This window comes from Aotus nancymaae, unplaced genomic scaffold, assembly GCF_030222135.1.
Source record: "Aotus nancymaae isolate 86718 unplaced genomic scaffold, 86718_ANA_hifiasm-v0.15.2.pri h1tg000030l, whole genome shotgun sequence".
Lineage (NCBI taxonomy): Eukaryota > Metazoa > Chordata > Mammalia > Primates > Aotidae > Aotus > Aotus nancymaae.
Genome location: NW_026988443.1, coordinates 12,897,561 through 12,911,895, shown reverse-complemented (window position 1 = coordinate 12,911,895; position 14,335 = coordinate 12,897,561). Strand labels below are relative to the sequence as shown.

Genomic DNA, 14,335 nt, shown 5'->3' with positions numbered 1-14,335 from the left:
TGGCCATTAAGTCTTATTTAATACAATAATGCTACCCAATTTCACAGATGGGTAAGTAGTATCTGGTAAGAAGAGGGGCTGGGATTCAGCCCTCAAATTCTGGGGTATGCATCTTAGCTTTCCCCATCCCACTTTGTGAGTGGGGCCACCCTAGTCACATTGAGATCTAACCAGTTGTTTGTAGATGGCTGTGGGACCATCTGCAGAGGTGCTGTGAAGACCTGACATTCCAACAGAGGACAGGAAACAAATGACAGACCAAGGGGAGGAAGTGGGTGGTCCCAGGCTATAGATAAGGGAAGAAGAAGGCCGCCACTGGAACTTGTGAAGTGAGAGGCACAAATGGCAAATAAAGAGTGTGTTTATTTAGAGGAAAATTGTGAGAAGCAGGAACAAACAGGGCTGTAGGGGAGGGGGGCTGGTAGTGAGGCCAGGTGTCTGCATAAACAGGCATTGGCTGGATAGAGGAAGCACAGGAGCCAGGCCCTGGGAAGAGGTTTCCTTTCTCTGGGAGCTCTGGCTGAAGCCCTAGGAGGGACATCAAGTGAACATTTTCAGGAGTTCCCCCAGGCGTGGGTCCTTGTGGAGCTTTTCCTCTAGAGCCAGGTACTTCAGTGGAGCCAGTTCCTTGTGTCTGAAGTCAGAGGGGGATGGAGAGAGGGTGAGGGGTTACAAAGCTGGTGGTCCAGCCTCCCATTGGGTTCTTTCCGGCTGCCCCGCCTGCTCACCGATTAAGGCGCTGCTCCAGGATGCGGATGCGGAACATGGCCTGAGAGCAGTAACTCAGGTACAGGTCTTCATCCTCGGGCGTCAGCGTCACCTGGTTCTCCTGGTACCACTGCTGCTTCTTCTGCAGCTCCTGGGTCTCCTGTGGACATAGGGAGGTCAGAGCAGGAGGGCTGACAAGGCCGAGCTTCACCCAGGCTGCAGGCTGCAATGCCGTTGGTCACCAGACAGCCCCATGACGGTTGGCCCCACTGTTTCCACCCACACAAGCCAGAGACACAGAAGCAGGGGCCACAAAATATCTTGAGTGGGAGCCAGTGGGGTCATGTTTATAGGGATGTCATGTCCATGAGGTCAGAGCAGGGGTCAAGACTGAGACAGCCATGTAGCTCTGGACAACTTACTGGCATTTTCAGAACCTGTAATTTCTTGTCTACAAAATGAGGGTCACTGTACTCCCCCCTCCCCTGTAGAGCTCCTTGTCAAAATTAAGTGACATAATTTTAGTAGTGCATGAAACTACAAGGTGTGTGCCTGACCAACAAAAATGGGTCAAGGACGAGGAGTTGTTATAACGTACCATCCCTCTGTCTATGCATCCATCCAACCCATCTATTCCTCTGCCCATCCCTTCACCCATCCCTGCCTATCCATTCATCCATCCATCCGTCTACTCATCCATTCAACCACCCATCTATCCACCCATCCATCCATCCATCCATCCATCCATTCACCCACCCATTCATCCATCTACCCACCACCCACTCATCCATCCACCCACCCACCCACTCATCTATCCACCCACCCACTCACTCACTCATCTCTCCATCCATCCATCCATCCATCCATTCACTCACCCATTCATTCATTCATCCATCCACCCACCTATCCATACATATACCCATACATCTATCTACTCACCTATCCATTCATCCACCCACCCGTCTACCTACCCATTTATCCACCTATCAATCCACCCACCCATCCATCTATCTACCTATCAATCCATCTACACATCCATCCACCAGTTCATCCAACTATCTACCCATCCATTCATCCACCCATCTATCCATCTATCCATCCATCCATCCATCCATCCATCCATCCATCTATCCCCCAATCCATTCGTCTATTTGATAAAGAAGTGTGAGGAGGAACAACTCAGCCATTTGGAAACCCCAAGCACTGACATATTCATCCCCCTCCTCAGGCCCTCACAAGCCTGTGAGGTGGTGGGCAGGCAGCCCTGGGCCCATTTTCTGGATGCAGATGCTGAAATCCCCTCCCCAACCAAGGCACTGGTGGCACCTTCTCAAAGCGGGCCTGGATGAGGTTGGCCTTGTTGATGAGCCGCTGCTTGAAGTCACTGAGGCACTCATCCTTGAGGCGTACCGCCTGCCAGCGTGTTAGTTTCTCTCCTGGCGGGAGCTGGACCAGGAATGGGGCCAGGTAGTCCAGCTGGGTCTCCACCTGCCGCAGGTGCTCTTCATGCATCATGCGCTCCTGTAATGGTGAGGGGGAGTCAGCTGGATCAGCAGGGGCTGCAGAGAACTCTTCACCAGCTCTGTATCAGCAGTGTGCTAGCACAAAACCAGACCTCACAGCCAGGTCCCGGTGCATGGCGCCTCCAAGACAGGTCTTAGAAGGGCCCACGCGCTGATATCTGGACCTGGTGACAGCCAACTCTTTTTCTCTTCCATGAATGTGTGTCTCTCTACCTGAGCCTTGGTTTCCTTCTCTGAGGATTCGACAGGATCATGTCTGTAAAGCACACAGCCTGATGCCTGACAATCCATAGTAGATGCTTATTCAGTCAATGGTAGCGGTTATTAATGATGTTAGTTAAAAATTGCCAGTAACTCTCTTCACTTATCTTTTCCCCCCTAGGGCCTGTGTCCTACATCTGCAGACATGGGACAGTGAAGTTGGAAACGGGGGGGGGACGACTCCCCCCGCCCCGCGGGATCTGAGAACAGTCATCTGATGCCCCGTTGTGCCTCACTAACCCCAAACTATTTTTAGAAATCTCAACTTGGTTGGTGAAAGGGATTCAGAAATTGGTCCTGAAAACCAAGCAGGGACTTGCAACCTGAATGCCCTCCCTGTGCCAGAGCAGGAGAGCTCAGGCCTGGAGCCAGAGGTAGCTCACTGGGGCCACTGGCCCAGGGTGCAACCTCAGTGGGAGCCCTAAGTGGAGGTGGGCATATAATTTTAATTCTTTTCCCATGCACCACAGGCCTTGGCTAGGCTACAGCCCCTGGGGATGGGGCGAGATCTGGCCCAAATCCCAGGTTTTCTTTAAGGTGAACCATAGAAACGGTCAGCTCAGCAGCAAGGATGACCTCATGGTATCAATAACCTCATCCCCCACAGAGGGTTTTTCAGCAGAATCCCTCATGGTCCACCCCACCCTTGAGGCCAGGGGGGTCTAGGAAAAGCTGGGGGCTGGACAAGGGATTGATACTGACCATGGCCTCCCGATATTCCTTGCTCTTCTCATTCCGCTTGGTGTCATAGATGGAGATGGTCAGTGTGTGCACCTCCTCCTCTTCCTTGAGAAGCTTCAGGATCTCCAGCACCTGAGATGGGAAGTGTTGGAGGGTGTGATGAAGACACCCCCACCCCTGTAACCCCAGCTCTTTGGGAAACCAAGGGGGGCAGATCGCTTGAGTTCGGGAGTTTGAGACCAGCCTGGGCAAAATGGAAAAACCCTGTCTTTAAAAAAAAAAATACAAAAAATTAGCTGGGTATGTTGGTGTGCTCTGGTGGTCCCAGTTACCTGTGAGGATCAGGTGGGAGGACCACCTGAGCTGGGGATGTAGAGCCATAATTGCACTCTGCATTCCAGCCTGGGTGCCAGAGCGAGACCCTATCTCAAAAACAGAGACACTGCCCACCTGCTCACTCTCCCATAGGACCATACCTCCAGCTCCGACTCCCAGACCTGACGTCTGGACAGCTTCTCCTCCTTCTTCAGGTGCATCAAGGTCTCGTACTGGTAGAGCAGCTTCTTGGTGTGCTCCATGGGCTCCACCTGGGCCAACAACCACCACAGTGACACACAGAGGCTGCCATGATCGGGGCATAGGATCACCTGGGTTCTAATCTACCCCTGCCACTTTCTAGCTGTGTGACCTTGAGCAAGTTGCTAAACCTCTCTGAGCCTCAATTTTCTCACTTACAAAAATACAGATAATAATAAAAGAGGAACTGAAGGCTCAGAGAAGCTGGAGACTGTGCCAGGAGAGTGAGGGTTTGTTTGACTAGGAAGACTAGCCCCTCAGAGGTGGTGAGAATCTTCCCCTCCCACAGAGACTCCCTAGGATCTGAGGTTTGCCCTGACCAGGAGTTGGGAACGTGAGGAGTCGTCTTAGCCTGCTGAGTTCTCTTTTTTGGTGGAAAAGGGAAGATTTTCAGAGCAGCTGCAAAGAGAAGCGTTCCCCAAATGGGAACTTTTGGTTTCCCTAAGGGGCGAAGATAAATTTCCTGGCCGGGATTCACTAGTGCCTATCCTCGTTCTCCCAAGTTACTGGAATGAGGCAGAGGGCTCCGGTTCCAACGGCACCCAACCCCTGCCCGCCGTGGCCCCCAGGCCCACCTCGAAGGTGATGCACATGTCGGGCGTCACGATGATCTTGTTGCCCTCGCTGTCCACCTCGCTGCGCCGCAGGAACTCGCGCTTGGAGGCGGTGATGTGGTCCTCGCGGCAGTGGTAGCGCAGCTGGATGCGCTCCTCTGCGACCAGAAACACGCGCTCTGCCACGTCCTCCTCCGCGGGCTTTGCGGGGTTGCGGAAGAACCGCTCTGTGATTTTCTGGGAGGCCAGAACATGCAGGGTGAGGGTGTGAGAGGAGATTTCTGTGCATGCCCGCAGGCAGGAGCAACGGATGTTCAGGACACTGGAGTCTGGGGTCGTTTGGGGATTCGTGTGGGGATGGATTTTGTGGGTTCTTAGGGCCAGGCCACTCCAGTCCCACGTGGTGCTGGGCCCCTCCTCAGCTCCTTCAAGACCCTGCTCGCCCACCTCAGGAGATGGGGAGCTCACCACCTCTTCAGGCAGCCTACTCCATTGCTAGACATCCCCCACTGCTAGAAAGAGCTTCTTTGGCATGCTGCCATTACACACAGTTGCCAATTTGTAATGACATGGAGGGGAAAATGGACAATTTAATGTTAAGTGGATAACACAGGGACTCTAATCCCCGGGTCCTGATCTCAATTAAGTTAAAAAACTCCAAAACCAAACCTATAAACCGTGGTAATATATGAGAGATGCCATTCTGAGGTATTTTTGCTTTTCTCTACATTTTCCCATATTTTCCAAATGTGTAGTCATGAGTGTGTATTTTTTATAACAATAAGAAAATAACACATCTTTGGTCCCGTGGCTGAGGGCACAGTCTTGTCCTAGACAAGCCCAGGATCGTGCATTTGGTGATACGGCTTGGCTCTGCGTCTCCGCCCAAATCTCACCTTGAATTGTAATAACCCCACGTGTCAAGGGCAGAGGTAATTGAATCATGGGGGTGGTTTCCCCCATGCTGTTCTCCTGATAGTTCTCCCGAGATCAGATGGTTTTATAAGCAGCTTCCCCTTTGCTCAGCACTTATTCTCGCTCCTGCTGCCCAGTGAAAAGGTGCCTTCTGCCATGACTGTAAATTTCCTGAGGATTCCCCAGCCATGCGGAATCGTGACTCTATAAAACTTCTTTTCTTTATAAATTACCCAGTCTCAGGTATTTCTTCATAGCAGCTAAATACATTTGGCAAAATGCTTGGTTCATCACTGAATAACTTATTTGTTAAGAATAAGAATTCTTATTTGCTAAGAATAAATTCTCAGCAGTGGGATTGCTGGAACCAAAGTGTACACGTTTTGTGCATGTGTGTTTGTGTGTTTTTTGAGACAGAGTCTCGCATGCTTGGTGCCTTTGGATTATGTCTCAGACCTTGATGCCACCCAGAGCCAGGGCTCTCACCATTCAGAGGTGACATCAGCTGCCAGAGAAGGAGGGCGACCTGTCCCCAGCCCTGGCAAGCTCTTACCACAACGGGCCGGGGGTTCGACTCTGCACTGCTCAGAGTGAGCTTCTTGACTCGGGGTCCGAAGTCGACGTGGCGGTAGGAGAGGAAGTCTGAGCGTCCTCGATAGTACTCTGTCATTGTCCTGGGTGTCTCCTCCCGCTTTATCAGGCCATCCACACGGGCCGTTTCATAAAACTCAATGACACGGTCCATCTCGGGTTGCATGGACTTGTACGAGTGCACTGGGTGGGGAGCGGGAGATGGGAGGAGACAGCTTCATGAGCACTAGGAACTATGTGGCTGCTGGCTTGATCACCCAACCCCAGGCCCAGGGAGAAGACAGCTCCGCATTATGGATGAGATTAGCTATGGAACCAGCCCCCTATTGCGGGGTGTTTAGGTTGTGTGCAGCTTTTTCTGATGATTACCAACACCACGATAAACATCTGCATCGTGCATTTTTTGTTCTTGTCCTTTATTAGCTAAGAATAAATTCTCAGCAGAATTGCTGGGTCCAAAAGTGTACACATTTTTTTTTTTTTTTTTTGAGACAGAGTCTCACTCTGTCACCCAGGCTGGAGTGCAGTGGCATAATCTCAGCTCACTGCAATCTCCGCCTCCCGAGTTCAAGCAATTCTCCTGTCTCAGCCTCCTGAGTAGCTGGGACTACAGGCACCCGCCACCACACCCAGCTAATTTTTGTATTTTTAGTAGAGATGGGGTTTCACCATATTGGTCAGGCTGGTATCAAATTCCTGACCTCAGGTGATCCACCCACCTTGGCCTCCCAAAGTGCTGGGATTATAGGCATGAGCCACCATGCCTGGCCAAGGTTGATCATTTTTTAAATGTATATTAGCCCTATGCTTCTTTTGTAAATTTCTTGGTCAGGGTTTTTTTTTTTTTCTTGAGACAGGATCTCACTGTGTCACCAAGGCTGGAGCACAGTGGCATAATCTCGGCTCTCTGTAGCCTTGACTTCCTGGGCTTAAAGTGATTCTCCTGCCTCAGTCTCCTGAGTAGCTGAGATCATAAGCAGTGCCATCATGCCTGGATAATTTTTGTATTTTTTGTAGAGATGGGGTTTCACCATATAGCCCAGGCTGGTCTTGAACCAATCTGCCCACATTGGCCTCCCAACGTGCTGGGATTACAGGTGTGAGCCCCTGTGCCCGGCCCTGCCTTCTTTAAATGTGGCCTCCACTGTGTGACCTCATGGTGAGGTTCCTGCCTGATTCCAACCACAGAGGCGGCATGCGGCCCTGGCTTGAGGCGCATTCGTCACGTTTCCTTGGATTTTGCTGAGCTTTCCCTGACCTCCCACACATTGGTTTGCTGAGGGAGGCAGGGCACTTCCACTGCTTGCCGTCCAAGAACCCCTGTGTAAGATGTATGCTGGCTCCTCCCACCACATACCACCTGCCAAAGGGTGTGTCAGGCCCCAGCCCGGGCTCCTGGCCGGCCCAGGAAAGAGGACCCACGCACCTCGCAGAGCCCGGGGGTGGCCGGGCTTGAAGTAGTCTGTCTTCAGGGCTGTGGTCTTGTTTATGTGTCTCAGCTCCAGCATGTCCTCCCGGTTCCGGTACCACTCCTTTATCTCCAAGATATTGGTACCTGTGAGGCCGATGGGCGCTTGCTGCAGCCGGGCCAGTTCCCCTGGCCTTCACCCCACCCCCACCCCCGCCACTTATTCCAGGCACACGGAGGCCAGCAATGCCCACAGAGACAGCAGAAGCTTCCCCCACCCCGGCCTGGCCTGGACCCATGGCCAGAGCAATCCCCCTTACACTCCAGGTCCTCGTAGGTGGTGAGGCGGCTCACAAGGCCGTTGTGGTTGAGGTACGGGGCCCACTTCTCCAGCTTTGCCCTCTTGTACTGAATCACCTTCTTCCCATTCGGGCAGCGGGTCTCGAATGCTGTGGACACAGAGTCAGTTGGGGTCTCTCCTTCCTACACTGGGGGAGGGGCCAGCCCTACCCAGCCACTCATCCACCCACTGCCTGTTCGCTGTGTACTGACCTCCTCCAGCCCCAAGCCCGATCCAGAGAGGCCGAGGAGAATAGTCACCAGGGGTGGCTGCAGCCCTGGAGGACTTCTCAGGCCAGGCAGGAGCACAGATCCACCCAAGAATGGGATCTGAGCCCCATCAGAGGGTCTGAACCGCAGCCAGCCATACTCTCCCACTGTCGGGCTTTGCTTGTGCGAGTCTCCGCCAGAAACACCATCATCCCCTCCTCCCCTGGTTGGACTGACTCCTTCGGAGCCTTCAAAACTTAGCCCAAGTGACCCCTAGCCTACTCTAGTACCCCTTTCTGCCCATCCATCCCCAGGCCCTAGCCCCAGTGCTGCGCTGGGTGTGCCTCCTCTGGGTTCCCATGACACCCTCTCTGGCGGTTCCCATTCTGATGAAATGGCCCATGCCCTTCCCATAGGTCTGGGTGCTCCTAAGTGGGCACCAGCAGATATTAACATGGAGCATGACAGTCCCTGCCCTCCTGCCTTCTCTACCTACCCCTCTCCGGTCCTGAGACCCCCTGCACCATCTGGGCACTGCCCGTGGCCTCCTCTGGGTAGAATAGTGTGAGAGGGGAACGGGCTAGGTTCCCAGGCCTTGCTCCTGCCCACATGCCATCATGCCGCACAGGCTCACTGAGCCCCATTGCCCTGTGTGCCAGACGGTGTCAGGCGCTTGGGGTCACAGAGCTGAGTGTGTGTGGCAGGAAGGGAGGAGGGAGGCAGGGTGCAGCTGAAGGTGGGAAGGGAAGAAATGTGGGGTAGGGCATTCTCTGCTGTGTCCCCCCCCCGCCGCTGCTGCACACCCCCCGCCTCACTGCTGTCTCCCCATCACTGCTGCATCCCCCCACTGCAGCACACACCTGCCCCCCGCCTCACTGCTGTCTCCCCCTCACTGCTGCACCTCCCCCTGCTGCTGCACACCCCCTGCGTCACTGCTGTCTCCCCCTCACTGCTGCATCCCCCCACTGCAGCACACACCCGCCCCCCGCCTCACTGCTGTCTCCCCCTCACTGCTGCACCTCCCCCTGCTGCAGCACACCCCCTGCCTCACTGCTGTCTCCCCCTCACTGCTGCATCCCCCCACTGCTGCACACCCCCTGTGTCACTGCTGTCTCCCCCTCACTGCTGCACCTCCCCCTGCTGCAGCACACCCCTTGCGTCACTGCTGTCTCCCCCTCACTGCTGCACCTCCCCCTGCTGCAGCACACCCCCTGCCTCACTGCTGTCTCCCCCTCACTGCTGCAGCACACCCCTGCATCACTGCTGTCTCCCCCTCACTGCTGCAGCACACCCCTGCATCACTGCTGTCTCCCCTTCACTGCTGCAGCACACCCCTGCATCACTGCTGTTTCCCCCTCACTGCTGCATCCCCCCACTGCTGCACACCCCCTGCATCACTGCTGTCTCCCCCTCACTGCTGCACCTCCCCCTGCTGCAGCACACCCCCTGCCTCACTGCTGTCTCCCCCTCACTGCTGCAGCACACCCCTGCATCACTGCTGTCTCCCCCTCACTGCTGCACCTCCCCCTGCTGCAGCACACCCCTGCATCACTGCTGTCTCCCCCTCACTGCTGCACCTCCCCCTGCTGCAGCACACCCCCTGCATCACTGCTGTCTCCCCCTCACTGCAGCACCTCCCCCTGATGCAGCACACCCCTGCGTCACTGCTGTCTCCCCCTCACTGCTGCACCTCCCCCTGCTGCAGCACACCCCCTGCGTCACTGCTGTCTCCCCCTCACTGCTGCACCTCCCCCTGCTGCAGCACACCCCCTGCGTCACTGCTGTCTCCCCCTCACTGCTGCATCCCCCCACTGCAGCACACCCCCTGCGTCACTGCTGTCTCCCCCTCACTGCTGCATCCCCCCACTGCAGCACACCCCCTGCATCACTGCTGTCTCCCCCTCACTGCTGCACCTCCCCCTGCTGCAGCACACCCCCCACCTCACTGCTGTCTCCCCCTCACTGCTGCACCTCCCCCTGATGCAGCACACCCCTGCGTCACTGCTGTCTCCCCCTCACTGCTGCACCTCCCCCTGCTGCAGCACACCCCCTGCGTCACTGCTGTCTCCCCCTCACTGCTGCATCCCCCCACTGCAGCACACCCCCTGCGTCACTGCTGTCTCCCCCTCGCTGCTGCACCTCCCCCACGTCACAGCTGTCTCCCCCTCACTGCTGCACCTCCCCCTGCTGCTGCACACCCCCTGCGTCACTGCTGTCTCCCCCTCGCTGCTGGCCCCCCCCGCTGCTGCACACCCCCTGCGTCACTGCTGTCTCCCCCTCACTGCTGGACCCCCCCGCCGTTGCTGCACATCCCCTGTGTCACTGCTGTCTCCCCCTTGCTGCTGCTACAGACCTCTCTGGAGGCCCAGGAACTGGGTCTGGAGAGGAAAAGTGAACACACAAATAGCAAATACCTTCTGGGGAGATCTCAATCTGCTCCACCCACGAGTGGGGCATGTCGAAGCTCTTATCCTCATCCTCCTTGTCCTGATGGGAGAGAAGGGGGTGGGGGAGGTGGTGCTGGTCAGGGCCTTGAAGCAGAAGTTATGGTCAAACCTCTATCTCTGCCCACAGAGCCAAGCCAAGGTGATCCATTGGCCTCCCCAGGGGAATTAGAGGTCATGAGCAGCACCCATGATGTGGAAGAGGAGGACTCGGCTCTGGGCAGGGAGCCGTTCCTGTACCTGCCTGGCTTAGGACAGCAGCACCCCACCCTGCCTGCCGGGCCTGCCCTGCCCCAGCTGCAGGCCCTTCATTATTAGAGAGGTGTTTCTGGATTCAGGGCACCCAAGCCCCACCCTCTCTCCAAGACCAGCTAAGGGCCTGAGCAAGTCTTTTAACGGCTTTAAGCCTCAGTTTCCTTAACTGTAAACTGGACCTTTTAGGAGGATTAAATGATATAATGTCTGTAAAGGCCTTGGGACTCTGCCTGGCTGACATCATCATCCTCATCATCGTCATTATTATTATTATTATTATTTTGAGATGGAGTCTCTCTCTGTTGCCCAGGCTGGAGTGCAGTAGCGTGATCTTGGCTCACTGAAACCTCTGCCTCCTGGGTTCAAGTGATTCTCCTGCCTCAGCCTCCCGAGTAGCTAGGACTACAGGTGTGCACCACCACGCCCGGCTAATTTTTGTATTTTTAGTAGAAACAGGATTTCACCATATTGGCCAGGCTGGTCTCGAACTCTTGACCTCATGATCCACCCACCTCGGCCTCCCAAAGTGTTGGGATTACAGATGTGAGCCACCATGCCTGGCTTATTATTATTATTATTATTTGAGATGGAGACTTGTTCTGTTTCCCAGGCTGGAGTGCAGTGGCTTGATCTCAGCTCACTGCAACTTCCTTCTCCCAGGTTCAAGCGATTCTCCTGCCTCTGCCTCCCGAGTAACTGGGATTACAGGCATGCGCCACCACACCCAGCTAATTTTTGTATTTTTTAGTAGAGATGGGGGGTCTCACCATGTTGCCCCCGGCTGGTCTCGAACTCCTGACCTCAAATGATACACCCACTTCGGCCTCCCAAGTGTTGCAATTACAGGCATGAGCTGCCGTGCCTGGCCTATTACTATTTTCTCTCTGATACTTAATTTCCCCACTTGTGAAATAAGGCCCAATCTAGACAAATGGTCCTCAAACTAGATAATCACAGAAACTTGGACAAGACTCTCTCGACTTAAAACTTTTCTCCCACAAATATTGCTCATACCTCTGACACCTGTTTATCTAATTGTGACGTTTTGCAGGGGACAAAAATGGGTGAGCAGTCAGCAGTTAGCATTGTCAAAAATCTCTAAGGTGGCCAGGTGAGTGGGCTGTCACCGGGGTTCTGGTTTTTCCTGGGGGTCCATGACTGGGCTCTGACTCTTCGGGCTGCCCTCTGTCCATCTTTGCTGTAACGGGGGCTCTTGGGCTGGGGGGACTGCAACTGTTCGATCATCAGCTATGTGTGCGCTAAGGCTGCTGCCTGCAGGGCTGGCTGGGCTCCCAAGGCCCTGGCTGGTCCACACCCCCACGGCCAGCAGGGGGCGCCTATGCCCAGATTTACTGCACAGGAGATGCCCCCTATCTCTGGAGATGAGGGCGCTGGGAACATTTAGCACCCTTTTCAGGCGGTCTACACTGCTGTGCCAAGCAGCCCCAGGAGGTAGAACAGAGTCACTGTTGAGAACCCAGACTGTGTAGCCAGACTGTGTAGGTTCAAATCCCAGCTCTGTCACTTACCAGCTGTGTTGCTTTGGGTGAGTGACTTAACCCCTCGGGTGTAAGTCTCCCCATCGGTAAAACGGGATAACACTAATCATGGGTGGCAATACCAGTGCCCACCTCACCAGGTGGCTGTGGGGATTTAAACGAGTTACTTGAGGTTAAGTAGACACAATGGAGCCCAATACTTAGCAAGGACCATATGAGTGCTACCTTTTGCTACAGGTGAATGGCGTCCCCCTAAAATTCATAGACTGAAGTCCTAACCCCTGAAAGTGACTGTTTTATTTATTTTTCTTATTTTTTCTTTTGTTGTTGTTGTTGTCTTGATCACTTGCTGTCTGAATGACTGTATTTAAAGACAGAGTCTTTAGAGAGGTGACTACGGTAAAATGAGTTCGTTAGAGTGGGCCCTAATCCAATATGACTGTTGTTGGCTGGGCATGGTGGCTCATCCCTGTAGTATCAACACTTTGGGAGGCCAAGGCAGGGGGATCTCTTGAGCTCAGGAGTTCGAGACCAGCCTGGGTAACATAGCAAGACCGTGTTTCCGTGAAAAACAAAGATTAGCCAGGTGTGGCGGTGTGTGTCTGCAATTCCAGCTACTCAAGAGGCTGAAGTGGGAGGATCACTTGAGCCCAGGAGTTTGAGGTTTGCAGTGAGCTGTGATTGTGCCACTGCGCTCTAGCCTGGGAAACAGAGGAGACTCTGTCTAAAAAAAAAAAAAAAAAAAAAAAATATATATATATATATATATATATATATGACTGGTGTCCTTATAAGAATAGATTAGGACACAGATTTGTACAGAAGGAAGACAATATGAAGACAGGGAGAAGAGAGTCATCTACAAGCCAAAGACAGAGGGCTCAGAAGGAACCAACCCTACCAACACCTTCATCTTGGACTTCCAACCTCCAGAACTGTAAGAAAATTAATTTCTGTTGTGTAAGCACCCCCCGTCTGTGGTGCTTTGTGACGGCAGACTAAGGCACCTATTAGAATTACTATGAATACAACTATGACCCTTCTGCCTCCATTTCACATAAAGGCTGAAACTGAGTTCAGAGAAGGGAGGCTGGGTATGCGGGGAAGACTTTCAGAGGAACTGACGGAACAGACAAGAAAGCCTGGCAGTGTGTGCGGCTCATGCTGGCTACTTGGGATGGAACTGAGCATGGCCAGCTCCGGGGCTCCCAGGGGGTTGCAGAGATGGTCTTATGACCCTGCTCCAAGGGGATACTTTCTTTTTCTAAATTTATTTTTTTTTATTTTTGGGGGGATGGGGTTGCCCAGGCTGGAATGCAGTGGCATGATCATGGCTCATTGCAGCCTTGACCTCCCAGGCTCAAGTGATCCTCCTGCCTCAGCCTCCCAAGTAGCTGGGACTACAGGTGCATGTCACCACAGCAAGCTAATTAAAAACAATTTTTTTTGTAGCGACAGGGTCCTAGTATGTTGCCCAGGCTGGCAAGGGGCATGCTTTCCAAAGGAGCAGGGCAGCTCCTGAACAAGGTGGACCATGTCAGGGCAGAAGACCCGACTTCAACTCCTATCCCTTCGCTAACCCACCGGCCCACCGGGAGGTCCTGGGCAGGTTACTGGCCTTCTGGGCCTCAACGTGCCCATCTGTGAAATGAGGGCATTGCTGCAGCCTTCCTGCTTTGAGGAATGATCATTGGTCTACCTGGGCTGTCCCCCACCCCACACACATGCTGCTGGGGTTGCCTGTCAGGCTCCCCGAAGCCTTCACACACATTCCCTGGGTTCTCGAGCTGCTGAGACTCACCAGATTTTCCACGTCATCCTCATTGTTGATCCCACTGTCATCTTCAGTCAAGAACAGCTCAGGCTTATCTGTCCCCAGGAGCATGTACTCCCACCTCACAGGGTCACCCAGGTCAAAGATCAAGTCCTGTTGGGGATGAAAGCAGACAGCTGAGCACACCCACAGCCGCCACATCTCCACCTGCTCCATGGGGAGCTGGGAGACGGCGACGCCAGGGCAGAGAAGGGACCTGGGCCCATGGCTTGGAAGAGCAGAATGTCAGTCCCAGGTGGCTCTGACAGTTCATGCCCACCCCCTCCTCATCCCAACAGGGAAACTGAGGCCCTGAGGGGGAGCAGAACTCCCTGCCCGTCATTCAGCCTCCCGGGGAGGAAATCTCATGTTGACCTCTGTGAAAGACTAGGAGGCTGTTGGGCCTGGGCTAGACCTGAATGTGCAGGTCTCTCTGCGTTGGCTGGGCAGTGCTTAGAGACAATGAAAGAAGCCAGCAAGATTTGATGGCAGAAGGATACAGCAGCTTCCAGGAAGTGGAAGGGTTTTTAAAAAGGCACCTCGTGTTTCTTTTACCCA

The 14,335-nt window shown here is 54.0% G+C and overlaps 1 protein-coding gene across 2 annotated transcripts in view; it reads right to left on the bottom strand.

The window, feature by feature from the left end:
• Positions 1 to 14,335, bottom strand: part of DRC7 (dynein regulatory complex subunit 7) — a 39,440-nt gene continuing 25,105 nt past the window's right edge. The window contains exons 10-20 of one of the 2 annotated variants that reach the window (XM_064383127.1): positions 13,766 to 13,891; positions 10,181 to 10,253; positions 7,538 to 7,666; positions 7,236 to 7,364; positions 5,772 to 5,992; positions 4,325 to 4,540; positions 3,650 to 3,760; positions 3,195 to 3,305; positions 2,035 to 2,229; positions 729 to 868; positions 1 to 634 (exon numbers count right to left, since the gene is read on the bottom strand). In XM_064383127.1, the coding sequence (XP_064239197.1) occupies positions 541 to 634; positions 729 to 868; positions 2,035 to 2,229; positions 3,195 to 3,305; positions 3,650 to 3,760; positions 4,325 to 4,540; positions 5,772 to 5,992; positions 7,236 to 7,364; positions 7,538 to 7,666; positions 10,181 to 10,253; positions 13,766 to 13,891 (1,545 nt within the window). In that variant the 3' untranslated portion in view covers positions 1 to 540. The remainder of the gene's footprint in view (positions 635 to 728; positions 869 to 2,034; positions 2,230 to 3,194; positions 3,306 to 3,649; positions 3,761 to 4,324; positions 4,541 to 5,771; positions 5,993 to 7,235; positions 7,365 to 7,537; positions 7,667 to 10,180; positions 10,254 to 13,765; positions 13,892 to 14,335) is intronic. The other variant, XM_064383128.1, reaches the window with a different exon arrangement.